This window comes from Tenrec ecaudatus, chromosome 5 (assembly GCF_050624435.1).
Source record: "Tenrec ecaudatus isolate mTenEca1 chromosome 5, mTenEca1.hap1, whole genome shotgun sequence".
Taxonomy (NCBI): Eukaryota; Metazoa; Chordata; class Mammalia; order Afrosoricida; family Tenrecidae; genus Tenrec; species Tenrec ecaudatus.
In genome coordinates, this window is record NC_134534.1 from 39376428 (window position 1) to 39404299 (window position 27872).

A 27872-nucleotide genomic window follows, 5' to 3' on the forward strand; every position below is an offset into this window, starting at 1 on the left:
TTCAGGGCTAATGTATGGGTGAAAAGAATTAAGAAAACATTTGATGGTGCTTTACCTAAAAGCTTACATGGTAAACTAATTTTCCAATCAATAACTCTTATACCAATTGCTCTCTAACATGAGCTGCAGTCTCCACGGGTGTGTCTGCACACTCTCCTCTCCAGGCTCCCCATTTTCATTCTCCGGGTTTCCCTACCCTTCCCAGCCTTCTCAGTTTTGATTTTGGGAAAATGTTGTCCTTTGGTCTCCTAAGGAGCCTTGGTGGCATAGTGGTTTTGGCCTTGGTCTGTGAACTTGCAAGGTCAGCAGTTTGAAACCACTTCAGGAGAAAGTTAGGGCTTTGTACTCCTGTAAAGGGTTCAGTCTCAGAAACTCACAGGGCAGTTGTACCCTGTCTGACAGGGTCACTGTGAGACAGCCTGGACCCGATGACAGTGAGTTAGTTTTCTTTTGGTTGGGTCTCCTGTACTTGATTGGTCTGAGAAACACATTCTTCACAGGTGTTATTGTTTGCTTTAGAGTTCTTCCATTGGCTGAAAAGGGGGCCTCTAGCAGCATCTTCACTTTCAAATGAGAAGGTTCTCTCTGGGTGAAAAGAATTCTTTTTTATTCAAGTGGTCTCATATAATATTTATCCTCTCGTGACTGACAAACTTCACTCAGCATAATGTCTTTCAGTTCATCCATGTTATGAAGTGTTTCACAGTTTCATCATCATTCTTTTAACAATGTATAATATTAGAATGATCATTCTTTTTTAAAAAATCATTTTGTTGGGGGTTTGTAAAATTCTTATCCCAATCCATTCATCCATCCATTGTGTCAAGCACATTTGTATTAGAATGATCATTCTTGTGATAGGTAAAGTAATGCATTGAAACAATTATTGATTTTTATTTGGAATTTTAGAGAATATCAAAGCTAGAGAATTATCCAGTATTATTCAGGTTGCAAATGGATGTAGTTAAAATGAATGAGCATTTATTTTCATTATTTGATCCTTTGCTGCCCATCCATCCATCCATCCATCCATCCATCCATCCATCCATCCATCCATCCATCCAAGAATTATAGAGTTCTTACCAGGTAAATAGTAGTGGCTGAATTATGTCCGTAAGGCTACTAATTTATTCATTTATTATTTATCCTAATTATTTTAGAAGCTTTGTTTATCAGAACAGCTGAGATCTGATGATTTGCTTTTGTTGACAGTTTCAGAGATTAAATCTCTGTATACAGTTTGTTCTCAAAGGAAAGCCATTTATTCCAGAATGCATTCATGTTCTGTTTACATTTAGGGAAAATATATGACAAGAACTGTGGAGGATCTGGTATTTCCCCTGCTTTCCAGCATTAGATTAGTCTGCTCATGCTTTGTCGGTGCTGACAGCCTGCGTCGCTTTGATTCCCTTCCTCTCAGGTTCCGGGTGGGCAGGGGGCGTTGTGCAAGGCTTAGATGGATGCTGTTTGTACACTGGGTTTGCACCACAGAGGGGGGCTGTTGAGCATGGGGAGCCTGTCATTTTAGAGTGAGCAGTAAGTAGGCCTGCTCTCTGTCCCAGAGGGAGATATTACTTCATCCCTTAAGGTTATGCCCTTCAAAAGCCACCCTGAAGAATGGCCCAGGTCAAGCATAATGTGGGCTGTGTTCTCTTAGCATACCCAGCAGGATGTGTGGCAGTGAGAGAGAACTCTCCACGCTGTGTCAGATGTGTGCATTGTGATCTCTTTGGTTTGCTGCATGGATTTCTTCAATTTTGTTTTTCTTTAGTGCATGCCATTTGGTTTGCTGCATGGATTTCTTCAATTTTGTTTTTCTTTAGTGCATGCCATATACTTGTGTTACATATTTTCCATAAAGGCTCTATAGTTTGCAACTCAAGTAGTTATAAAATAATACATTCATTGGCCCCAGATCAAAGTATATAAGTGAAGTTTTCCAGACCTTGCTATTAATTTGATAAGTTGATGAGAATGTGGTTCCCACATTTTGATGTAGAAAAGGAGACATTGAACAAAGGGTAGTGTTAGACTGGCGAGGCACTTAATACATGTTTGTTGTTGTTGTTCGGTTGTAGCTTAAAAATAGTTCAGGGACACGTGCTGTACTTTAGAGGTCTAAATTGGTGTGGGCTAGGGAAGGCAGGGTCTCCAGTATCACCTGTTATATACCTTTTTCCCCCTTACTTGTGTGAGACTTGGAACTTACTGGCTCTTGTTCTTAATTATGCAACTGCTTCCTATCTGTTTACTTGGTTTTTCATTTCTGCTGCCTCCAACTATTTCCCTTCCTGAAGCTTTAAAAAAAAAACTTTAAAGTCCTTCATTGGCTTCCGAATGCTTAAGTCTACCACTTTATCAGTTTGTCCTCCTGCGGTGGCGTGTGTGTTGCTGTGGTGCTGGAAGCTGTGCTACTGGTATTTCAAATGCCAGCAGGGTCACCCACAGTGAGCAGGTTTCAGCAGGGTTTTCAGACTAAGACCAGACAATGAAGAAGAAATCAGCTGTCCGCTTAGCAGGAAGTAGCCGCTGCAAATCTTATGCATAGCTATCGGAGGACATAATCAGAGAAGCTGAATTATATGAAGAAGAATGTGGCATCAGGATTTGAGGAAGGCTTATTAACAACCTGGTGATACACAGTTGACACAATCTTGTTTACTGAAAGTGAGGAGGCCTTGAAGCACTTGCTGATCAAGATCTAGGATTGTTGCCCTCAGTATGGATTTTGACTGAGTGGGAAGACGACCAAAATTCCTCACAACTGGACCAATAGGTAACACCATGATAAATGGAGAAAAGGTTGAAGTTGTCAAATGTTTTGTCTACTTGGATCCACAATCAGTACTCATGGACGTAGCAGTCAAGAGATCAGAAGATGTGTTACATTAGGTACATTTGCAGCACAAGACCTCCTTAGAGTATTGAGAAAAGATGTTACGTTGAGGGCTAAGGCATACCTGACCAAAGCCATGGTATTTTCAATTTTGTCTTCTGCATGTGAAAGTTTGACATTGAATAAGGAAGACTGAAGAAGCATCGATGCATTTGAACTATGAGAAGAATATTGAAAGTCCCATGGAGTGCTAAAAAGACAAACTAATATGTCTTGGAAGAAATACGGCCAGAGTGCTCCATAGAGGCAAGAATGACAAGACTTCGTCTTCCATACTTTGCATATGCTGTCAGGAGAGAGTAGTCCCTGGAGAAGGACATCATGCTTGGTAAAGGGGAGGGGCCACAAAAAAGAGGAAGGCCCTCAACACTGGATTGACACAGTGGCTGCCACCATGGACTCAGTCGTGGGGACAATGGTAAGGTAGCATAGGGCTAGGCAGTGTTTCAATCTCTCACTGTGAGTTGAACTGACTTCTTGACACTTAACAACAACAACAACAACAACATTGCTTAGATCATTTTTCCAGCCAACGGGCCATAGAAGGCCTGAGAAATCATCAATACCAGCTAACATCACATACTTCACCAATGAGAAGTAGTTCCAATGATTACATTAGGGGCAAGTTAATTAAATGCTTGACCAAGTACAGCAGGCTAATTTTTGTTTTGTTTTTTACTTTTATTTGGGGCTCCTACATCTCTTATCACAATCCATGCATTCATCCAGTATGTCAAGCACATTTGCACATATGCTGCCATCATAATTTTTGAAGTATTCTCTTCCCACTTGGGCCCCTGGTAACTCACCATTTCTTCACCCTCCCTCCCCCGCCCACCTGCTGTCCCAAATCCTTGATAAGCTATACATTATTATTTTCATATCTTACTTCATTTTCCATTGCCCCTCACCCACTTTTCTGTTATTCATCCTCCTAGGAGGGGGTTATAAGTTGATCATTGTGATTGATCCCTCCTTTCTCTCCCGACCCTCCCCTAATCCTTCTGGACCCTCCCCTAATCCTTCTGGTATCTCTACTCTTATTATTGGTCCCTAAGTGTTTATCTCTCCTAGATTCCCTGTGTTGTGGGCTCTTATCTATAGCAGCGTACATGCTCTGGTCTAAACCAATTTGTAAAGTAGAATTGAGGTCATGATAGTGGGAGGAAGGAAGCACTAAATAACTACAGGAGAGTTGTGTGTTTCATCGGTGCTATACTGCACTCTTACTGGCTCATTTCTTCCCTGTGACCCCCCTGTAGGGGGATGTCCAATTGTGTACAGATGGGCATTGTGTCTTCACTCCATGCCTCCTGTACCGCCGCCCCCTTCCCAATTCACATTGGGTATGATTTTGTTCTGAGTCTTAGATGCCTGATACCTGATCCCACTGACACCTCATGATCACACAGGCTGGTATGCTTCTTCCACGTGCATCTTGTTGCCTCTCAGCTAGGTGGCCGTTTGTTTATCTTCATGCCTTTAAGACCCCAGACATTTTATCTTTTGATAATCAGGCACCATTAGCTTTCTTCACCACATTTGCTTATGCACTCGTTTTGCAGCGATTGTGTTGGGAAGGCGAGCATCACAGAATGCCGGATTGTTAGGAAAAAAAATGTTCTTGTGTTGAGGGAGTACCTGAGTTGAGGCCAATGTCCATCTGCAACCTTACTTCTTAACATATATATGAGTACCTAGTTCTATTCCCCTCTTGTTCTATATCAATATATTTGCATGTGTACATGCCTGTATTTAGACCTCTCTCAGTGTCCTTTGTCTCCGGGTTCTTTCCTCGGTGTCCTTTGACTTTCCTAAAAGGAGTGCTCTTTCACCATTGGGTGGATTTGACACTTGCCGAAAATCAGTTGGCCATGTATGCATGAGTTTATTTCTGCTGTTTCAGTACTATTCCACGTGTCTCTATGTGTATTCTTGTACTTGTACTGTGCTGTTGTGATTTATAGTATCTTTTGAAATTGGGAAATGTAAGTTCTTCATTTTCAAGATTATTTTTGGCTATTTGGGACCTCTTGCAATTTCGTACAAGTGTGAGGATTAGCTTTTCATATTTAGAAAGGCTGTTGGAATTATGATAAGGATTGTGATGGATCTGTAGGTCACATTGAGTAACATTGACATTTTAGCAATATTGACTAAATTCATAAACATGGAATGCCTTTCCATTTACTTAGATTTTTAAAAAATTTCTTTCAATCTTTTATAGCTTTTAGTGTTCAAGTCTTTAAGTTCTCTTAAACTCCTTTAGATGCTATTATAAATAGAATGTTACCTTAATTTGCTTTTCAAATAATTTATTGATGATATATAGAAAGATAATGAATTTTTTCTTTAGCTTTTTTGTAATTTGTATGAGAGTTACCAAAGCAGACTGGTTTTACGCTGGCGCATTCATGCAGACTTGGGTTTGCGACACTGGTTGCATTTCCCTCCATGTAACTGCATCTTCCCTGTGTTTGCCTTTCTACTTGCTCTTCTTTTCTATATCTTTCTACCATCTGGGCTTTTATCCGTGAGCAAATGCTGTCCTTTTGCTTTCTATGGTTGGTTGGTTGGTGCAAGGAATGCATACCAAGTCAATGGATATTTGTTAATTGACCTTGTGACCTGCAATTTTGTGGAATTAATTTATTAGTTCTAGTAGAATACATGTGGATTTTTTGACTTTTCATATGCGATCTTGCCATCTGTGAATAAAGATCGTTTCATTTGTTTATTTTTCCAATGTGGATACCATTTTTTTTCTTGCCTAACTGTTGTACACTATAGTACAGTGTTGAAAACCAAACCAAACTTACTGCCATCGAGTTGTTGCTGACTCATAGTGACTCCTGTTGGTTTCTGAGAGTGTAACTGTTACAGGAGTATAAAGCCCAGTCTTTCTTTTGGGGAGATGCTGGTGATTTTGACCTGCTGACCATTCGGATCACAGCCTAACATGTAACCACTACACACCATCAGGGCTCCTAAGGTGTTGAAAAGTAGTGGTGAAAGCTGGCATCCTTGCCTTGTTCCTGGTCAGTTGGTGAATCAACTATATTTTGGCATATGTCTGTAATGAGGTTGCTTATTTCTAGCTGCTTATGCAATCTCCTGCCGCCCCCAATTAAGTTAGACTGAAATAACTGAGGCTGTGCTTTATGTTATAGAACTGCCAGACCTTGATTCATTACATGAATGTGTATTGAAATTACTACAAATTAATTTTTGAAGGTAATTTTACCTTTCCCTGAAGGTTTTCTGTTTACTCACTCTTAAACAGAGGAATGAATGAGTAGCCTGTTCAGATAGCTGCCCAGCTACTTAATTTACATAAGAAGCGTCATTCCTGCCTTGTTGATTTACTCTGTGGCAACATGAAATACACATTTTCTTCCCCTCCCCCCACCAAGTTACACATTTTCTAGGTACTCTTCAGTGAACATAATTTTGATCTCACTGCTACTGAATCCTTTCAAAATTTTGATTGAGAAATATAATATGTCAAACGTTTTTCTTCTGAAGGACGCACATCTTTCTTCTGGTGTGAAGTTTAACTGTAGGCCTATAATAGAGTTACTTACAGGTTGTTACTCAGAACTTCTAAGATATGGGGGCTGGAAATGTGTATTTAAAATCTTTTTATCACTGATACTTTATTGAACTATTCATCTTTAATTTTTTAGGAAGTTTCAGTTATTGAAAGTTGTACAACAAAATTTATCTAAAAAAGTTAGGAAATAACTTCTCTGTTCTAGAATTTTATACTCCTCCCACCAAATGTTCAGTTTAATACATACACAACCATTTGGCAATATTTTGTTGACAAGGGTCTAATTTGAATCTAAACTCTTTTTTTTTTTAAGAACCTGAACTCTTGAAGAAAGTTTCAGTGTTTTAACATCTTTGTACCCAATTTATATTACAATGCCAGAAACATTGCATTCACAACAGAGGTTCAGTGTGAATAAGTGAAGCAAGTACCTGGAAAGAGACATGATGTTTGGTATAGTAGAGGGTCAATAAAAAAGAGAAAGACGCTCAGTTAGGTGGCTTGACCCGCTGGGTACAGCAATGGGCTCTCACGTAGCACTAATTGTGAGGTTGACACAGGACCAGGCAGTGTATCCCTCCGTCTTACACAGGGTTACTGTGAGTCAGAGTTGATTCAATAGCATCTGAAAGCAACAGCAGCGCAGCAAAATGAATATGCAGATTCTCTTTCTTTTCCTTCGACCCTTGTGTTAGTTTTTCTCTTATTTCTTGCATACCCACATGAACAAATACACAGACACAATAAATGAGCTCTCCATATTATCCTCAAAAGCACTGTTAGTAAATTCATATCACTCCTAATTATAAATCAATAAAACCCACAAAGTTAAATTGAGGCTAAAGTTTCCTCATTTTTTGATCTGGCAGATGATGCTGATTTTAATCAATAGAGTTATTAAAGCACATTTGGTTAGACTTGCTAGTAGAACATAACAAAAAAAGATATTAAATAAACAACAATAGTACCTTCTATTAATCTTTGTTGTTTTCATAGACAACTTCCTTATATGTACTGTTAGAAAATGAACTTGTTTATTTCAGGGATTTTTTAAGTCAATGAAATATATTGACAGAATACTACATAGTAAAGACAACATGAAATTTATTATTTGAAAAGGTAGCAAGCACTACTCCCTGTAGAGGTTCCTACACAGGTACTCCCACCTTAAGGACACGTAGGCCAAGGATACTTTTCCCCCATGTTTTCCGTAAGTTGATGTTCTGACTGCGTTTCGTTTGCTTGCAACAAGCATCTTCTTAATAGTTCAGTGAACAGCAGTGAACCCATAATATGTACATGGGGCACCATGAGTTGGAATCTATTTGACAGCAGTGAGTTGTCATAGGTATTTTCCGTTCCCATGACCTAGCAAAGCTGAATGTGTCTGGAAATTTAGTGTGTGAGATGGGACTGGGGGAGGGTTAAGGTAAGGTATGGCTAGAGATGTAGACTGCGAAAGGACATTTTTTCTTTTTATTAAAAGGTCATTTTATTGGGGGCTTTTACAACTCTTTTTTTTTTTAGCTTTTACAACTCTTATAATGATCCATACATCAGTTGTATCAAGGATATTTGTGCATACGTTGCCATCATTATTTTCTAAACATTTACTTTCTATTGAGCACTTGGTATCAGCTCCTCTTGATAAATTATAAGTTATTCTTATTTTCATGTCTTACACCAACTTTTGTCTCCCTTCCCCATGGTTTCTGTTGTTCATCTCTGGTGGTGGTGGTGGTATGTGTCCATCATTGCCATTGGTTCCCTCTTTCTCCCCTTCTGTCCCTACCTTCCCTCTACCTTCCTTGTATCGCTATTCTCAGTCCTGGATTCCGTGTGTGAGCTCTTCTCTCTTACCTGTACCTGTGACTGTGCACATGCTCCGGTCTACCCTGCAGTGAAAGGCAGGACTGGGGTCATGGTAGTGGGGAAGAGGAAGTCTCAAGGAACCAGAGGAATATTGTGAGCTTCATTGGTGCTATACTCCACCCTGATTGACTCATCCCTTGTGACCCCTCTGTGAGGTGATGTCCCATTGTTTATAGATGGGTTTGGGGTATATTTTCTGACCCCCCCCCTTGTTTTCAACAATGTTTTTGTTGTTGTTTGTTTGTTTGTTGGGTCTTTTGATGCCTGTTGCCTGATCTTGTCGATACCTCATGATTGCACAGGCTGGTGGGCTTGTTGCTTCTCTGCTAGTTGGCTTCTTGTTTAACTTCAAGCCTTTAAGACCCCAGATGCTATATCTTTTGATAGTTGGGCACCATCTGCTTTCTTCACCATGTTTGCTTACGTACCCATTTTGTCTTCAGTGACTGTGCTAGGAGGGTGAGCATCACAGAATACAGGTTGTTAGAACGTGTTCTTGCATTGTGGGAGAGCATGAGCAGAGGCCAGAAGTCCATTCACTACCTCAGTGTATTGCCATATAAATATATGTACATAGGCCAATACCTGTATTTTTATGAGCTAATGTATTTACTGTATACACACCTATGCTTATACCTCTATCCATAGCTTTATTTCCTAGATATTTCCTCTGCTTCCGTTTACCTTCCTCTTGCCCCACCATCACGTTCACCCTTCTTCTGCCTCTTAGTAATTCCTCTCAGCTAGATTGCTGTTGCTCCAACACCCCCAGGATCTCTACATCCTCATCCTTGTTGATTTTAATTCCCTAGTTATTCCCTAGATTTTTTTAGTGGTATTGTTTGCTCACTGCTCCCTTCTCAAGCCTCCTTCTCCCCCCAAGTCCCTCTGGAACCATTGGTCCCATTGCTTTATCCTCGAGCTTGCTTCCCATGCCTAGCTTATATATGTAGGCAAACCAACAGTAACAGAGACCAAACAAAAAGAAAACAAAAGATTGAATAAAAAGAGAAAAGAAAAAAAAAACCTAGCAAAACAAACAAAAAAGCACACATAATTCTAGGTGTATCCACTGACCTAATGACTGTCTCCCCACTGGTCCTGGGGGATTCCAGGAGCAGCTCCTCCTAGCCTGAAGTCTGTTAGTGATTCCTCTCAACTAGACTGCTTCTAGTTCTAGGGAGGGGGTCAGTTTGGCTTTGATTGGGGCTGGCCCTATAGCCCGCTCTTTCCATGTATTGCTCCACGTGGTTATGCTGCCCTCAAGGTTTGGTGCACTGTGGTGGGATCTGCATGCACACTCTCAATCTGTGGAGACATAGCCAATACTCTCCCCCTGGGTGGGTTAGTGCCCTGCTCCCCACATGCCATTGTCTCCCCCCTTTTTGTCTCCCTTTTTAAATTCCCCCCCCTTTTCCTCCCCCTTCTTTGTGTTGGAATAACATGTACTTCCTTGGGTTTGGTCTGACCCCCACCTGACTGCTTTTACCTTAACCCCTACAGTGTGAGATAAGTGGCTTTTCTTCTATACCTACTGTGCTGATTATAGTTATCTCAGGGGACTCATGCATGTTGTACTTGTCCTTTGGTGATTGGCTAACTTCACTTAGCATAATTTCCTGCAGCACTTCCCATGAAACGATGTGCTTCATGTGATTATCAGTGCTTTTTAGTGATGTGTAGTTCTCTATTGTGTCTATGTGCTAGTTTTCTTATCTACTATCTATCAATGGAAATTTAGGTTATTTCCAATTCTTTGCAATTGATAGTGAATTCTGTTGCAATAGACATTGGAGTGCAGACGACGGGTAGTGGTCTTTTTCTTATCTCTTCTGGATATATGCCCAGTAGAGGGATAGCTGGGTCATAAGGTAGCTCAATTTCCATTTGCTTTAAATATCACCAGATGGCTTTCCACAGTGGCTACATGTATCTACATGACCACCAGCAGTGGCGGAGAGTTCCTTTCCCACTGTATCCCGCCAACATTTGTTGCTCTCTGATTTTCTGATTTGAGCTATCCTCAAAGGTGTTAGATGGTATCTCATTGTTTGCATTTTTGATGGCTAATGATCAGAGCAATTTCTCATATGTTTATTGGCTCTGTAGGTCTCATCCCTAGTGAAACTTCTTTTCGGGTCTTTGCCCACTTCCTCAGAGAGTTAACTCTTTTCCTCTTTTTTCAGGCTAGGAAGGTATTGTACATTTTAGTAATAAGCCCTTTGTCTGTTGTGTTGCTGCTAAAAATCCTCTCCCAGGCTGTGGGTTCTCTGGCTACTCTCTTGATGAAATCTTAATGAAATGTTTTATCCTTAGTATGTCCCACTTGTTGATTTCAGGTCACCTGTGTGTGTACCCTTCCTTATTGCAATTAGCATATGTATTCCCCGAGCCAAGGTTCTTAGGTTTGTTCCGATTCCTTCATTGGTGGTCCTGATGGTTTGGGGTTTTACTTCTAGGTCTGTGATCTACCTTGAGTTTGTTCTTGTGCATGGGGTGAGGTAAAGATCTTGTTTCATTTATCTACAGGTGGATATCCATTGTTTCCAGTACCCCTTGTTAAAGAGGGCATCCACCTCCCACTTGATGCTTTGGGGGCCCTTGTCGAAGATCAGTTGTCTATATGCTGATGGTTTATTTCTGGGTTTTCTGTTCTTTTCCATTGGTCTGAGTGTCTGTCCTTATACCAGTACATGCTGTTTTGACCACAGGTAAAGCGAGCCCTTGACTTTGTCCTTGTTCTTGAGGAGTTCTCTGCTAATTTTGGGGCTTCTTACCTCTCTATATGAAGTTGGTGCCCAGTTTTTCTAATTCTTTGAAGAAGGTTGTTGGTATAAAGGAATTTTTTGTGATGTGAAGCAGTTAAGACTTTTACCTTTAGGAGGGTCACTAGAGTGTTTCAATCAGGGGAACGGTATGATCAAGTTATTTTACTTTGGTTTTTAGGGAAGGTAGTTTTGTCAGTTGTGTGGGGAAAATGATAATGGAGAAGACTATGTCCAGGAGATCAGTCGGGAAGCAGTCTATGTAAGTATTGAGAAGCACTAGAGATGGAACAGGGTAGGATTCTCGCCGTGGAGCGGCTACCTTTTCATTTAGACCCTTCAGCTCCAAGCACATTGCTCCACCTTTTCCCTAAATGAGCTCAAATTGTAAAAGCTCTTCTGGGAAGTGTGGCAAACTGACAATCTGCTTGCAGCCGCCTTCTTTGGTGGTCTCCGTAGTAGGGTCTTTTATAGTTCTCGCCACTTGTTACTAGATCACATTTATCTTATATTGATGTCTTGCAAAGTAGCTACTCAGAAATATCCATTGAACAATTTCCTCGAATGTGCCATTTTTTGGTTTTATCCCTTTTGATTTTTGTGCCTCTGCTCACAGTGATTTGCTTTTCTGGAAAGCTTTTATCTCCTCTACTTGCATTTTGAACTTTTAACCCCCTTTTCATAGTTCAATTCAAATCCCACATCTTCCATGAAGTTCTCTCTGATGGTACCATCAAAACCACTTCCTCTAGTGAATTCTTGTAAACTATGCACTACTTAGTTTATTCTACCCTTTTCCCCATCCTTATAAGTTTATTCTGTGAATATGGATACTCTGCCTCTTTGAGCTGAACTGTCTCTGAATTTCCAGGACTAACTTGCAATGGGAGGAGAAAGCCCTGTCTTTCTCCTGCAGTTATTGGTGGTTTTGAACTTCAGACCTTGCAGATTATAGCCTTACATATAAGTACTATACTACCAGGGCTGCTTATTAGTATATGTAGGAGGCCCTTAATACAGATTAATGGTAGTGGTCATTTGTCCGTTCACAAACAACTTGACCATGTGCCTAGTTTATTCTGTTCTTGAGGGGATAATTAGAACCTCAGTTCAGAAATAATTTAGATAGTTAATTTAATTATTTGATGTTATAACAAAATAAATTAATGTTTTTCCATAAAATTTTCATGGCCAAAAGGGAAGAGAAATTAAAAGAAAAAATTAGGCCGCATTGAAATAACATTTTAAAGTTGAAGATTAATATTTGAATGCAAACTCTCACAGAAAACTTACTTTTAAAATGCTTTTATTTAAAAAATGTTTTCATATGTTCCTTTAGTTAAAAAGTAAGCTGTTTGCCAGAACGAACCCTGACTTGCTTGGGAATCACTCAGAACAATTGGGCATCCTCTGGTCTGTAATCCTGCTAAATTTCATCTGTGAGTGAAAGTCAATCAGGTGCATTTGGTCAGCCCTAGACATCCATCTACAACTTGACCCCCAATAGATGATTACTTATTAAGGTTACTTATTAGGACATTATGAGATGTTGAAATAGTGTTCATTGGGATTAAGAAAAGAGTTATTTGGGAATTAACTAAATTTAATTTGAGTTTTTTTTTACAGCCCATATGTTGTAAAGTACTATGGCAGTTACTTTAAGAACACAGACCTCTGGATTGTCATGGAGTACTGTGGAGCTGGCTCTGTCTCAGACATAATTAGGTTACGAAATAAGACAGTAAGTATTTCAAAATTACTTTGCTTATCTCTGAAGATGCATGTTTAGAATGTGGCTGAACGGTTTTTATGTTACAAAGGAAATTGAAAAGGTTTTATAGAGGAACCCATATGAGGTGTGAAATACTGCCTCATTTCTTTTCCTCCATGGCAAGTTTAGGAACCTCACGATTATTTTATTTATTAGGATAGTTTTTGAGAAACTGCTCTCAGCTTCACCAGTAAACTGTTCCTATACATCCCCTCTCCATACTGACATCCATGTTTGTGCAGTGAGCATATTCATGTGAGTACAAGAATTGTAGTTAGAGAAGCTCTGGTGATGTAGTGGTTGGTTACCCATTCGGCTGCTACCTGCCAGGTCAACAGTTTGAAACCACTAGCCACCCTGAGGGAGAAAGACGGGGATTTCTCCTCCAATAAAAAAAAAAAAAGAAAGAATTGTAGTTAGAATATTACTTAGATTTCATAATAGTCATGATATTCCTGATCTTAAATATTTTGTAGTATAATTTATAGTTGGTAGATAATTGAAGATATTACTTACTTTTGAACTTTTAGAATAACACAATACTTTTGTATTTGCTCAAATTTTATTAGAAAATACGTTGTGATCAAGATAGATTATGTGTGTACATACACACTTGCAAATAAATACGTATTTCTTTTTAAGTTAACTAAACATACTGAAATATGCCCTGTAACCAAAACTCTTTTTTTAACCCAAAGCTTTATGATTATGTTTTCACCCCAAATAAAATGGCTATTTATAAAATTGTTTCTTTATATTAGCAATGTATTTATTTAGGTAACTTCCAAGGAAAAACTCATCTTTTTAATGTGAATGGCTAAAAAGAATAATCTGTGAAATAATTTGTAATTCCAGAGAGTACTAACCCAATTACTATATGACATTATTATATGTTGTCAGACATGTTTCAGTAAAATACATTCAGAAAAAGTACTTAACTACTCAAATTTGTGGTTAACCAGAATCATTTTAAAGTTTGATTGGGGAAGTACGTTGAAAGTTTATCCTACTAATTTTTTTTTCTCTTAGAGAAAATAAAGTAAATAAGATTTCTTTTCAAGGAAGTGAAATAGAAATTAAAATAATCTCTGTTTTGACAGAATGGATTAAGTGGCCTGTGACATTCTAAGTATATATCTTAGAATACTTATGCTTAACTAGCTTTTATGTAAATAAGATGGCTCTCTGAATGGCAGAACGATACTTTAATTGAAAATAATTATACTCCCCTTAGAAAAATGTATAAAACCATCTTGGTGCTTAACTCAGTTCAGTTGTTATCCTTAAAAGTACTACAGAGGACCCTGAAGTGAAAATATGTGAAATGGAAAAACTTTAGTCTCTATCTTCTTGATTTTAAATGTTAATGTTACCATTTCGAATCAATAGGAAGGAAGTATTTGGTCTCAGTCATTTATTTCTTGCTGCCAATAATTACAAGCTATGATTGCAAACTATAATTACAAATTTTATACTGTTGTTATAAAGGGAAAATATGATGGAACATTATCCTCAGGAATCTTCTCCACCAGATATCAAAGAGAAAGATTGTATCCTTTTACAGTCTTTGTTAGAAGACAGATCCACTGAGCATGTTGGGAAGCCACCCACTTGGGATCCTCTAATTGTTATCCCTGCAGGATCTCTGTCTTGGGCTGGTATGGAAGAGTCTGATTCCCATATGTAGAAAAGGACCAGAGTTGCACAAGAGAGATAAATCATTGTAATTAGAGCTGTAGGATATATGGTCTCCTGGTGCTACCTTAATGACCAAGAAACAAACCTCTAAAACCAAATCTGTTCCCATGGAGGTGATTTAGACTCACGGTGGCCCTGTGGGACAAAATAGGATGGTCCCATAGGGGTTCCAGAATTTTTCATCTTTATGGAAAAAATTGCCACATCTTTTTACTGCAGAACCATGGGTGGGTTTGCGCCATTTCAGTGAACGACTAGTGCTAACTACTGCACCCTGCGGGCTCCATTCCCTGATGACCAAAACGAAAATCAAGCATGCTGCCGTCGAGTCAGTCCTAATTCTCAGCAATCCTATAGGGAAGGGTAGGACTGTCTATAGGGGTTTACAAGACTTTGCCTCTTTTAAATCACTTTATTGGGGCTCTTACAGCTCATAACAATCCATATATCCGTTGTGTCAAGCATATTTGTACATATGTTGCCATCATCCTTTTCAAAACATTTTTTTTCTACTCGAGCCCTTGGTATCAGCTCCTCATTTTTCCCCTCCCTCCCCCATGACTCTTAACGAGAGTAGAAAGCCGTATCTTTCTCCTCAGGAGTTGCTGGCGGTTTCAAACTGCTGACCCTCCGGTTCACAGCTCAAGGTAACAGTCTTTGTTAAACCTCAGGAATATTTGTATTCCTGTTTTCAAGTGTGAGCGCATTTTTTTTCATTTACTTATTATCTAAAAAGGGTTACATTTTTAACGTTACTGATATAAGGATGTGCATCCTGTCGACATTTAAAAACGTGTCTGGCCATTGCAAGTATTTGCTCATTTTGTAGGAATAACTCATAACTGCATGAAAACGTTTCTCGCTCCTTGTATAAATCAGGGGATCTTTGGTAGGGTTTCAAAGGTGAGAGTGGTTTGAAATCAGGTAAGCAGCCTTTGGTTGCTTGGTTGTTGCTCATTGGCTGACATTCAGAAACATACTTACTGGAGTGATATTCTTGATGGTTGTGTGAATTTTAGAGGTATGGTTGTTACTGACTGACAGGCTTTCAACACTGTGGCCAGTGAAATGCACAAGGTACCAGTGATTGGTGTGAACAGATTTAAAACTGCTCCCTGCAGCTAGTCTTTTCTAGGAGGGAAAGACACCCCCCTCCCCCTTTATATGCTATTTTATTATAGACGAGTTGTTTGTTCATATTTTATATACATTTTAAGCAGTATTCTGCATTTTCTTACTGTTTTTGTTGTCAGTGTATATATATTGACCCCTTATTTATTTTTGAATTATGCATTATTCCTTTCTGAATTTCCATTTTGGTTGAGAAACACCCTTTATTATTTCCATATGTGTAGGTATTATGGTGCGAATACTTGATTTTTGGTATGAATATATTACTTAACTTTTTTTTCCGAATGATGTATTTTCTGGGTAAGGAATTTTAATTTGGATATCTTTTAGCATTTTGAATCGATAATGCACAATTATATAGCTTTCAGTTTCTACTAATAAATTTTGCTTTTGATTCTTTAACAATAATCTGTCTTTAAAATTTTCTTTAAAAAATTTTTGTCTTTGGGCTCAACAGCACTACTCTGATGCCCCTAGGTGAATTTCTTTGTATTGTCCCATCTCGGGTTCTTATTTCTCCTTGATGCTACAACTTGTTATCTGTTATTAACTTAAAGATATTGCTTCTGTTCCAGTCTCTTCTCTGTCCCCCTCTACTGGGATCCCTCAGTACACTGGTTTCCAGATCCGTCCATGTCATGAGGTATCTCATGGTCTCATCACTGGAATGCATAGTAAGAATGCTGTTTTTATAAGCTCTGGACATTCACTACTGCAGCCTCAGTCAACTTTACTGTTTGCCCCTCCACCCCTCCACTCATCCCTGCCCCTGTTGTTTGTTTCTGGCAATTAGTCATTTTCTCAGTGTCCCTGGATGGCTCCAGTGGTAAAGTGCTCAGTGACTCATCAGAAGATTGGTAGTTAAAACCTACCTAGAGCCCCTCTAAATCACTCAGTTGCTAAGCAAAAGATCAGTGGTTCGAAACCACCATCTGCTTCAAGGAAGAAAGATGTGGTAGTCAGCTTCCGGAAAGATTGAGACAGCCGTGGACCCATGGCCCAGTTTACCTCATCCTGTGGGAGCACTGTGAGTCAGAACAAGCTGGGCAGCACTGTTTGGTTATGGTTTGCAGAGGCACTTTGCAAGACAGACCTGGTTACTCTTAGATATTTTTAGTTTTTAATAGTTCAGATGTTGTTCCTGAAGTCATACCACATGTTTGATAGCTATCCATTTCTTGCTGTGGACCTCAAAAGACTGATCTCTTCATTTGCTTTGTCTCTCACCTCTGTGTTATGTGGATTTGTCTAGTAGAGGTCTAGACATGACTTTTCCTCTTACTGTGTCCACCAAAGTGAATCCACATGGGGTCTTTGGTAAAACTTTGACCATTACGAGTCTAAAAAAAATAATGTGAGGACTTGATCAGTGAAGTTTCATTTCTTGTACTTATTTTGAAATTGCTAATAAAATGGTAAAATATAGGTTGAGAGCCCACACATTGGTGCTTAAGGGTGCGCAGAGAGAGATGCTGCCTTCACAGAGAACAGGTACCTTAGGCTCATGGAGCATAAGTTTAATTCACGTGATTATTTTGTACATTCTTAATATCATAATCTTTTCTGAAGTAAACTCTCTTAGAGAATAAACAGGTCAGATTACTAGAAACATTCTTTTTGAATCTTGTATCATTTACATATATTAAGACCAGTACCACTATAGAAAGGAAACAAAATGAGATGATGGTTGAGAGAGTTGACAGTGCCTCTCAGATTCTTTTACTTGTTTTGAAAAAAATGTCTGATTGACATACCTTTTGTGGAATTAGCATGTCTTTGAAAATAATCTCATTAGCATGAAGGGTTCTTTGTTTTGAATTACTGCCTGCTGTTTGCTTTTGATCCCAGGTTTCCTAACATTAAAGGTATGGGAACAAACAAATTTGATTGTCCAGTACTGTTGATTTGTTCCTCCCTTCGGTCTGTGTAATTTCATAATACGTTACTGTACCCACTTTATACTCCAGCCTCAGTGTAAGAACTGGCTCCTACATTAAGACCAGGGTTTATATTTGGTTTGTTTTCTGTTTACATCATTACCTCATCCTCCACCTCACATTAGAGTACTCCCCCCACCTTTTTCTTTGCCTAATGATTTTGCACCCATAAGAGTACAGCTGAAAGATAACCTTGTTTTTGAAACATTCCCTATTTTCTCAGATAGTTTGTTGCCTATTCAATAGCTGGTTGATTTATTAATTAGATAAATCAGGTAAGCACTGGACTGTTAACCACAAGATTATGGTGACTAATTTTGGGCTCTAAAGGCATATTCTTGATAGATTTTCATAAAGGGCATAGAACAATCATGGGGACTTACTAGGAAAAAATTATAAGAAAATTAAAAATGTACCAGTGAGGAAAAGGCCAAGAAAGCAGTGTTGAGGAATTGTTTTTCTTTATGATCGTGTACCTGTTCATTCTTTGAGAAGAGGTATCAAAATAGGGCTGCCCTAGGAGAATTTCATTGGGAAACCTTACCTCATCCATGCTACCTTCGTGATCGTGCCCCCGTGGTCTTCTTTCTGTTGGCAAAATTCCAAGGACATTGAAAAGCAGGGGTCCTCAAACTTTTTAAACAGGGGACCAGGTCACTGTCCCTCAGACCCGTTGGATGTTCGGACTATAGTTTTTTTTAAAAAACTATGAACAAATTCCTATGCACACTGCACATATCTTATTTTGAAGGAAAGAAACAAATGGGGCAAAATCACCCGGCGGCCGGATCAATGTCCTCTGCCGGCCGTAGTTTGAGGACGCCTGTTGAAAGGAACATGAGCTGAGTTCTTCAAGGATGCTTTGACTTACAGTTTTCTTGGGGAGGATTAGAGAGATGGAAACTCCTCCTTCAGAAATGTGTAGAGCCAGATGGACGTTATGTTGAGAAACAATAGCTTCATCATTTGATACTTTCAAACAAGGGGCATTTTAAAGTAATACTTTCTGACTTATCCTGGCCTAAGTGCTTGACTACTTTTTGTCCATCTTTTTAAGGATCTATCTTGATTACTTTAGCTGTAGGCCCCCTTTGGCTGTTGAAAAAGAACCTGCCTTGGCGCTGTTCTTGTTAACATAAGCATTTTGTGGGGAAAGGGGGGCAGTGCATTTTTGCATTAAAAAGAAAAGGCTGGATGTTTATGGGAGTTATTTTTAATGGAGTCCTTGCGAGGAAATGAAGTAGTAGGGAAATACTTTTCATTTGGGGACCACAGGTCTTAAAAAATTTTTTTATAGGGAAATACTTTTAAAAAACGTAATTTATATTATTTGATGCGAAACACCAATTCACATCTTTAAGCATTATGAAGGTCCTAGCAACAACAGCAATAACAGCAGACCATCTATCCATTTCAAGTATTTCATGTTGCAAAGTCGGAGCAAGCTCTGGTGGCAGAATATGTTGGCCTGCTAACCACAAGGTCAGCAGTTTGAAGATACCAGCTACTCGTTGGGTGCAAGATGAGGCTTTCTCTGCTCATGAAGATTGACAGTCACAGAAACCCTCAGGGGCAATTCTTCTCTGTCCTGTAGGGTCTCTTCAAGTTGGACTCGATCTGACAGCAGTAGGGCAGGGAGAATGCAGAGCAGAGATGGTACTGTTGGAAGGTTTTTAAAGATAGAGTTTATTTTTGATTAGAGACTCCCAAAATACTCTTCAATTTACATACATTTTTTAGCTATGGCTGGACCCGTGGAAGAAATAGAGCTTAATATGATGAAGTCCCTGACATCTTTCATGTTTTCTCCATTTTCAGGCTGTTACTTATTGGCCTTGTCAGGATTTTCGTTTTCTTTCCTGGGTCTTGTGTATGTTTGCTAGGGTTACTAAACAATAGCACTTCTTTTTCCTTGGCTTGCTGATGCACAGAAGGCTCACCTGCTCTCACTGGGGACACGGGTACTAGACTTTTATGACCGGCAGGTATAATGTTATGGTGAATGGGCTAAGAGCTGGCTTTTAAGGTGAAGGCACCTATTTTCTTTTTTCCAGTTTCTGTGGAAGGGCTGACTCTCTTCTCCCAACTGCGCTGCACTTTCCCCCAAGGGCACTCCACTGCTTCAAGCTCTGGGATCCTACTTGGGAGCATCATTCTGTTTTTGCAGACCCCGTCTGTGTGCTGACATGTGTGGGGCTCTCTCCATAGAAATACTTCCAAACTCTTTAGAGCCACAAGGAAGGAAGCTTTTAACTCTTTAGTTTACTTTAGTTAAAAAATTCTCTTACCCTTAATTTTAGAAAGAAAGACCAAGAACTAAACACATTATAACCACAGATTCAGATTAATTCTTGAATGTGAATTAGGTGGCCTGCCTCCTTTTAAAAAAAGAAACATTATTGTGGTAAAATACATATAACAAAATATTTGTCATTTCAGTCATTTTTATGTATACAATTCAGTGATTGTAGCTATAGTCATTAGATTGTGCAACCATTACCATTATCCATTGCCTTTTTCCTTTCAAATTAAAAATATTTATTAAAATTTATTATTAATTGGGAGTTAATACATATATCATATCATTCTGTAGTTCACGTCAAGGAGAATTATCTTTCTGTCCTTAGCAGAAACTCAGTACCCCTTCACATAACTCCATTTCCTTCTCCCACTGCCCATGCTAAGCACGAGTAAACTGTGACTCTATGCATTTTCCTAGTCTGGCTGTTTCTTTTAAGTGGAATCGTACAGTATCTGTCCTTTATTATTCAACTTACTGCAAGCTGCATCGCGTTTTCAAGATTCATCCATGGCATGGCATGTAAAAGACTTTATTTCTCTTTATGATTGAATCCTTTTCCAATGTGTGAATATACTACTATTTATTCATCTCTTGATAGAGACTTGAATTGTTTCCTCTTTTTGGAAAAGGAACAATGTGCCAGTAAACATTGGTGTGCAGGCATCTGTTTGAATCTCCCTGTTTTCAATTCCTTACAATATCTGCACCCAGTAGTGGGACCTTTCAGAGGGGCTCCCAACCTGTTTCCCACAGAAGCTGTGCCATTGGCATCCCCTCTGGTGGAGCCAGGTTCCGAGCAGTTTTCGGGTTGAAGCCTTTGATAGTGTCCACCACGTAGACTGGAAACATTCAATCTGGTGCACTAAGAAACGATTTTAGATCTACCTCTACCAGAATAAGCTATGAGTGGGACTTCATAAAGTTTGCGGAACTTTTTCATTATCTTTTATTTTAAAAATTTCACGAACTTTTGAAGCTCCTTGTGTATTTCTTTGATATTGGGTGAATATCCCAATAGCTGAGGGAGCACAAAATAATGGAAAGGAAATTCCAGCCCCAGGAGAGCAATTCCTAAAGGGTATGTTTGTATTTTCCTGAAGGCTGGCCAGTCTTGTTTTTTTGTATTTGTTTTTAATTAAAAGAGCATTTTATTGGGGGCTCTTCCAGTTCTTATAACAATCCATATATCAATTGTATAAAGCCTTTTTTAATTAAATACTTTTATTGGGGGCTCTTACGTCTCTTATCACAATCAATATAATCATCCATTGTGTCAAGCACATATACTGCTATCATCATTTTCGAAGCATTTGCTTTCTACTTGAGCCCCTTATATCAGCTCATCATTTTACTCCCCCATGAACCCTTGCTAAGTTATAGATTATTACTTCATATCATAAATCACCCTGTCGCCCTTCGCTCACTTTTCTGTTGTTCGTTCCCCTGGGAGGGGGTTATATGTTGATCCTTGTGATTGACGTCCCCTATATCCCCCCACCTTCCCCTTACCTCCTGGTATCTCTACTCTCATTTTGACCCTGAGGGGTTTATCTATCCTGGATTCCCTGTGTTGTGGGTTCTTACCTGTAGGAGTGTGCATGCTCCGATCTAATCTGATTTGTAAAGTAGAAGTGAGGTCATTGCTAGTGGGGAGAAGGAAGCACTAAGGAACTGGAGGAAAGTTGTGTGTTTCATCGGTGTTGTGCTGCATGCTGACTAGCACGGAGTGTGGCACCCCATCAGACTCGACTGGAAAACACTCCTAAAGGCCAACAAACAGAACTATTTATAGGCTTTTCCATTTTTGTCAGTGGCTTTCTTTTTGTTGTTATTACTTTGGTTTTGTTGTTACTGTTTTGTTGGTTTTGACTTCCTTTGTTGTTTTGTTTGGCTTTGCCTGGTTTTTGCACTTATTAATGTCTCTGCTTGTCTATCTAGATAAGCTAGGTGGGAGAAACAATCCAGATATGGTAAGAATGGGACCAATGGTTACAGGGGGGCGGATATGAGAGAAGGAGAGGTGAGAGAAAGGAAGTGGGGGAGGGGAAACCAACCCTGGGACAAGGGAACAACAAGTGAACTAAAATCAAAGGAGAGAAGGGTATAGGATGCCTAGTGGAGCTTAATCAAGGGCAATTTAGCACCAAGGAATTACTAAATCAGAATGAAGCCCAAACATGATGGTGGGACAAGAGGAAAGTAAAAGGAAATAGATGAAAGAACCAGGAGGCAAAGGACATTTATTGAGGTCTAAATACAGGCATGCACACATGTAAAATATAACAAGAGGGGAATAGAACTATGTAATCTTATCTATATGTTAAGAATTAAGGTTGCAACTGGACATTGGGCCTTGACTCAAGTATAAGGTGACCAGACGTCCCAATTTTGGCGGACAGGCCCAGTTTTTAACAATTTTTCCCGCATCCCGTGGTGTTTTTAAAAAGTTCAGAGTTTTGGAAAAGATGCATGACAAACTAGGGTATACGGTTTTCAGCTGCCATGTGGCTATTTCCCCAGGTAATGAATTTTACCAATGGTGTCCCACTTTACCAATGTTAAAATCTGGTCACCTTACTCAAGTACCCCCTCAACACAAGAACACATTTTTCTCATAATCTGGCATTCTGTGATACTTAAACCTCCCCAACACGATCACTGAAGACCAAGCAGGTGCATAAGGAAAGCTGATGGTGCCTGGCTATCAAAAGATATAGCATCTGGGGTCTTAAAGGCTTGAAGATAGACAAGCGGCAATCTAGCTCAGAAGCAACAAAGCCCACATGGAAGAAGCACACCAACCTGTGCGATCACGAGGTATCAGTGGGATCAGGTAACAGGCATCTAAGACCCAGAACAAAATCATACCCAATGTGAATGGGCGGTGGGGTGGGGAGGGGGAAGAAGGAGGGGTGGAGACCCAAAGCCCATTGGTTGATAATTGGAAGGGTCTTGTTGTTTTGTGTTGGGAATAATTGGAAACATCGAGTACTTTCTTTAGAAGTGTAAGCGCATTCCTGCTGAATTCTGACCAGGTTTCATTTCATGGGCCGGGACAGTGCATGCTGCAAGCACAGTACATATGCAAGAGCTTCAAAAAGCTCCAGGGAAATATGGAATTAAAAGGTAGATTTTTTCCATGAACTTTTTGAAGTCCTTTAGTATAGTACTGCATTTAATTCTCATATGAAGATTGGACAACCTTGTGAGGTAAGAACTCTCTTTTTTCTCCATTTCCAGACTAGAAACTGAATCTCAGAGAAATAAAGTAGATTACAGAGAAAGGTTTGAAAATAACAGCAAGCTGCTAGAATTGAACTGTAGTGATTAAGTGCACAGAATCAAAACTCCTTGGATTTGAATCCTGGTCAGTTAGATACTAGCTGTGTGATCTTGTGAACTTGGGCAAGTGTCTTAACTTCTCTGAAACTCAGTGTCCTCATCCGTTAAATGGGTCCGATTGTCTACTCATCGAAGTGCTCCCTGTGGAAAGTGCTAGTAACAGTACTCAAAAACCCCCAAACTCACTGTCATGAACTCGATGGTTATTGGTGGCAGGGTTTTGCATGGTTTCTCAGCTGTGTTTGAGTAGAGTAATAAAGAGGACTGTGGAACCAAGGACTTTTTTTTTTCATATCTTCAGTTGTCTTTTCAATATAGTAGGTATATGCCCACAAACTAAACGTTAAATAGTGAGGTACACGGAGAGTTCTGTCATTGTATCAGACACTGGCGGTTCACAATGCACTCACTCACTCACTTAACTGCCATTGAGTTGATTCTGACTCGTAGCACTTATAGGACAGGGCAGAACGCCCCCTGTGACTTTCTGAGACTTTTAACTGTTCACGGGAGTAGAAAGCCTCATCTGTCTCCTGAGGAGTGGTTGGTGCTTTTGAACTGCTGACCTGTGGTTAGCAGCCTAGTATATTTTATTTCAGTACCCGTAGGATTTTGCAAATGACAGTTAAAAGAAAATTGCATTGATATGATATACCTCTTCAAGTTATATACCTCTTTTTTCCCCTCTTGGTTTATTTGGAGTTAAAAGAGTTTGCTATTATTTTATTCTTAGCAATAAGCATCTTTTTGATATGTGTGGATTCCTATTGTCTGGAGTGTTTGGGGGCTTCTATTTGTCTTTCATCGCCGGACTGATTGATGTTTGACATCCCAGTCACTCGGGTGCATGTTCCCTTTGTGTCATAGATACGGTTCATGCAGGATTTGCAGCTCCATTTCGATTGCGTGCTTCTCTCTTGTCTTCTGATCTCTTTTTCAGGAATCTTTTAATGTGGGAATGAATTTTAAATGCCTACCCACTGACCATTTTCGCAGTAGAGTATCAGTTCTCTTTTTCAGCAGATCAAGGGATGCGCAGCTTGTATATATGTCTATTTACATGTGGTATAAGTAGCGAAAGCTTTCATTTTCAGTCACTAGTTGTGGGATTTTGTGATAGATTATTAATCTTACCCCCCCCCCCAGACATGTGCAATCCAGATTTCATGAAAGGCAACCTTTCTCTGCCCTTTTGTATATAATAATGGTTAAAATATTCTAGCTTTGTTTCTTAATGTATGCACTTTATGTGTGTAAAGATTTGTGTGGTGTGTTTTCCCTATGGATCCCATATATTTTTATATTGTTTAAAATCTTGGATATATTATGCTTTCAGCCCACCTTTTTTGAGGGTGGGTGGACTGAGTTATTGAGTGATTGTATGCTTTTCCCCAGAGAATGTTTCCCTTATTCTGAATAGCTGAGAGCCCCATTAAATGTATGTATTCTTTTTCCTAAGAAAGGAGGACGGTAGGGTGAGTGTGTACTTAGGTTGTAAAGAAGTTGGAATATGATATTTGAGAGATGTTCAGTTAAAATCTTACATATAAGCGTAAGTCTTACTACTCTTGAGGTTTAAACAGTCTAAAGTCACGCCTTTCTCAAATATCTCTGAGCCACTGCTTTTCAGCAGAGTTCTGATTGCCTTGTGTTCGATTAGAACATGTGTGTCATAAAAATGAAGAGAGAAATCTGTGAAATGATAAATGTTAGCATACAATTATAAGTAAATATTTACTAATACTATGTGGAGGTAGTATTAGGGAAATGAAGCAGGAAAGATTAAGAACAAATAAAATTATACAAGCTGTTTTAAAAGATAGGTTTTTTTCTATTCCCCCAGTCTCTTTTTATCATTTCTTTTTTGTTTGGCACAGAAAAAAGAGATGAGCTTTAGAAATCTTAGACTGTTCTGTGTGTGGAATAACTGCCTTTCTCTGAAGGAATGCTTGTGCTCCTGGGATCTAGGTCATTCTATTCCACCCCTCCACTAGGACAGAGTTGACTACTAGAAATACATAATCGGAAAATGGAGAAATCAGCGAAGACATTTCCTAAAGGGAAACTTGATATGTTAGCAGGAGAAAGGTGAATGGATGGTAAATAGCAAAAATAACAGTTGTCTCTAGATTTTTAAAAATAGTTTTACTGACATAAAATCCACATATCAAACATATTTCAATAGTTCACTTGTATTAAAAAGAGTTGTACAGTCATTGCTATAACCAGTTCTAGAGCATCTTCTTACTTGTGCTCACTGTTATAATTCACTCACATTATAATATAGCCCCCCAAAGTAGACTTTCCCTTCTACCTGAACTAAGTAAATTTAACTCACAAAGGTGTTTTATTGGCTCCTCATTTCCCTCCAGCCTTCCCTCCCATAACCCCAATAAGTCCTTAATCCAGTTACCATCTCTATAGATTTGCCTATCCTGGATTTCATATACTGGACAACATACCAAAAAAGTAAACCAATAAAAAAACAAACTAAACCAAACCAAAACATAAAACCAACAGTAAGCTCCCCAAATGAATGTTCAACTTTGAAAGAGATGTCTGGTGACATTGAGAGTCAAAGTTACTGGGTCCTTATATTCTTTTTCCTTCGATTACTCAAAAAACTCAAACTCAACTACCATCAAGTCAATTCTGACTCACAGCGACCCTACAGGATAGAGAGGTAGAACTGCACCCTTGGGTTTCCAAGACTTTAAACCTTTACAGGCATTGGGAGCCTTATTTTTCTCTCCCTTTTCTTACAGTGTGGGAATTTTCATAGTGACCCAGCTTCCTAGTGTCTTTTTTTTTTTTTTTTCCTGTAAGAATCGTCCTGGAAAGTGTTCTCTGGACCCGAAATTTCCCCTGTAGACCAGGGTGGCCTGATGTCCATGGTGTCCTTTCTCCAACAGGGATTTCCTTAGGCTGAGCCGGCACTGGGGTTCCCCACTGTGCTGGAATGTCGGGAGAACAGGACTGTGGTGAAGGAAGTGACACTTCTTGCACTTGTGTGGTTGGTGTCTCTCATGAGGTGACATTGAGTTTTCAGTGCCCTTCATACATGACCATGCCCTTTAGAATTTTCATAGCAATCTGTGCCACCTCTTAATCTCCGATTAAATACATTATACACATTATGCTTCATTACATCCTTTCTAAATATTTTGATTGGATTACGAGCACTTTTCTTTATGATTTTTCCACATTATAATATAGGCCCTCAAAATAGACTTTCCCTTCAACCTGAACTAAGTAAATTAAGCTCACAAAGGTATTTCCTTGGCTTCCATTGTTGGTAAGTTGCCCAGTCCCCACCTAGGTTGGTATTCTTCTTGGCACGTCTCCCAGTTCTGTTTCTGTTCTGTTTTGCCACTCAGACCCTCCTTCTTCTACCCACTTTATTTTTTTATTGTGCACTCCTCCGGGGCCCGACTGCCTGTCACATAGTGCTTTCTGCCCCCCCTCTGGGTCATGAGCTGACCCCCAGCACATCTTAACATGAGTGATTTGTGGTGATGTGGTTTCGTGTCGGAACCCCCTGCGTGTGCAGTCCTGGGTTGTTACTTGGTAGCTTGGTGACCCTGGACACATTGTGTAACTGCTCTCCACTGAATAGCCCTAATCCTGAAATGGGTCGAGTATCCGATTACTTGCTTTACCTACCTCAGAGTTTGAGTCTGAGAACAAAACAGGTGATGAATGCCCAGGGTTTTTTTGTAAGCGGTATGGCTCATACAATTGGAAATTGCTATTTTATTACTGTTAAGGCAAACCTCCTTTCTAAATGCTATTTAGTTTTCAGTGATTGATGATTGAAGGGATTTATTAAACTAATTAGTGGATACGCTCTAGCATTAGAAAGCCATCTGAAGAGATCCATTTGTTTTATCCTGTAAAGCCGTGTTTCACCCCATGGGAGAGAGCAGAGCCGCCCCTTTGGATTTCCAGGGCTATAAATCCTCCTGGGAGCAGATACAAAGCTATTCAGTTGAGTTACATTTTTCAGAATGGGGCATATCTGTAATTTCAACACCTTTAGATGGAGAGCTTCTAAAATCCAAATCACATGATTTTCTGTACTTCTAATCAAAAACTGTAAATGCCCCTCCACCCTTGTTTAAATACATAAATTAAGGGAAGAAAATAAAAATTAATATGAGCACATGGTAAAAAAGATTCCAAACAGTACAAAAGACTGAAAAAGAAAACATCAGTGTGTCTCCATCTAACCCTTAATTTTACTTCCCTTAGGCAATGTCCCTTAAGTTTCTGTGGACTCTTTCAGCACACATATATCTCTATTTATCTTGTTTTATACAAGAGATTCATGCTACATATGATGTTCATACTATACCCTTTTTCTTGTTTTAACTACTGATAGAGTTTAGAGATATTCCCATACCAATGCATATAACTTCTAATGTTTATGTAACAGAACTCCCCCTGACCGCTCCCCTAATCCTTTAGATAAAAAGAGTTCCAGCTTTTCAGTGTTTCGCTGTCACAAACGTTCCAGCTTTTCAGTGTTTCACTGTCACAAACGTTCCAGCTTTTCAGTGTTTCACTGTCACAACAGCTGCAGGAAGGTTTTGTGCATGTGCATTG

General features: G+C 39.3%; 1 protein-coding gene across 1 annotated transcript in view; it reads left to right on the forward strand.

The window, feature by feature from the left end:
- The window catches only part of STK3 (serine/threonine kinase 3), a 271704-nt gene that overhangs the window by 38706 nt on the left and 205126 nt on the right, over nt 1–27872 (forward strand). The window contains exon 4 of the mRNA XM_075549446.1: nt 12713–12827. Coding sequence (XP_075405561.1) covers nt 12713–12827 — 115 coding nt within the window. The remainder of the gene's footprint in view (nt 1–12712; nt 12828–27872) is intronic.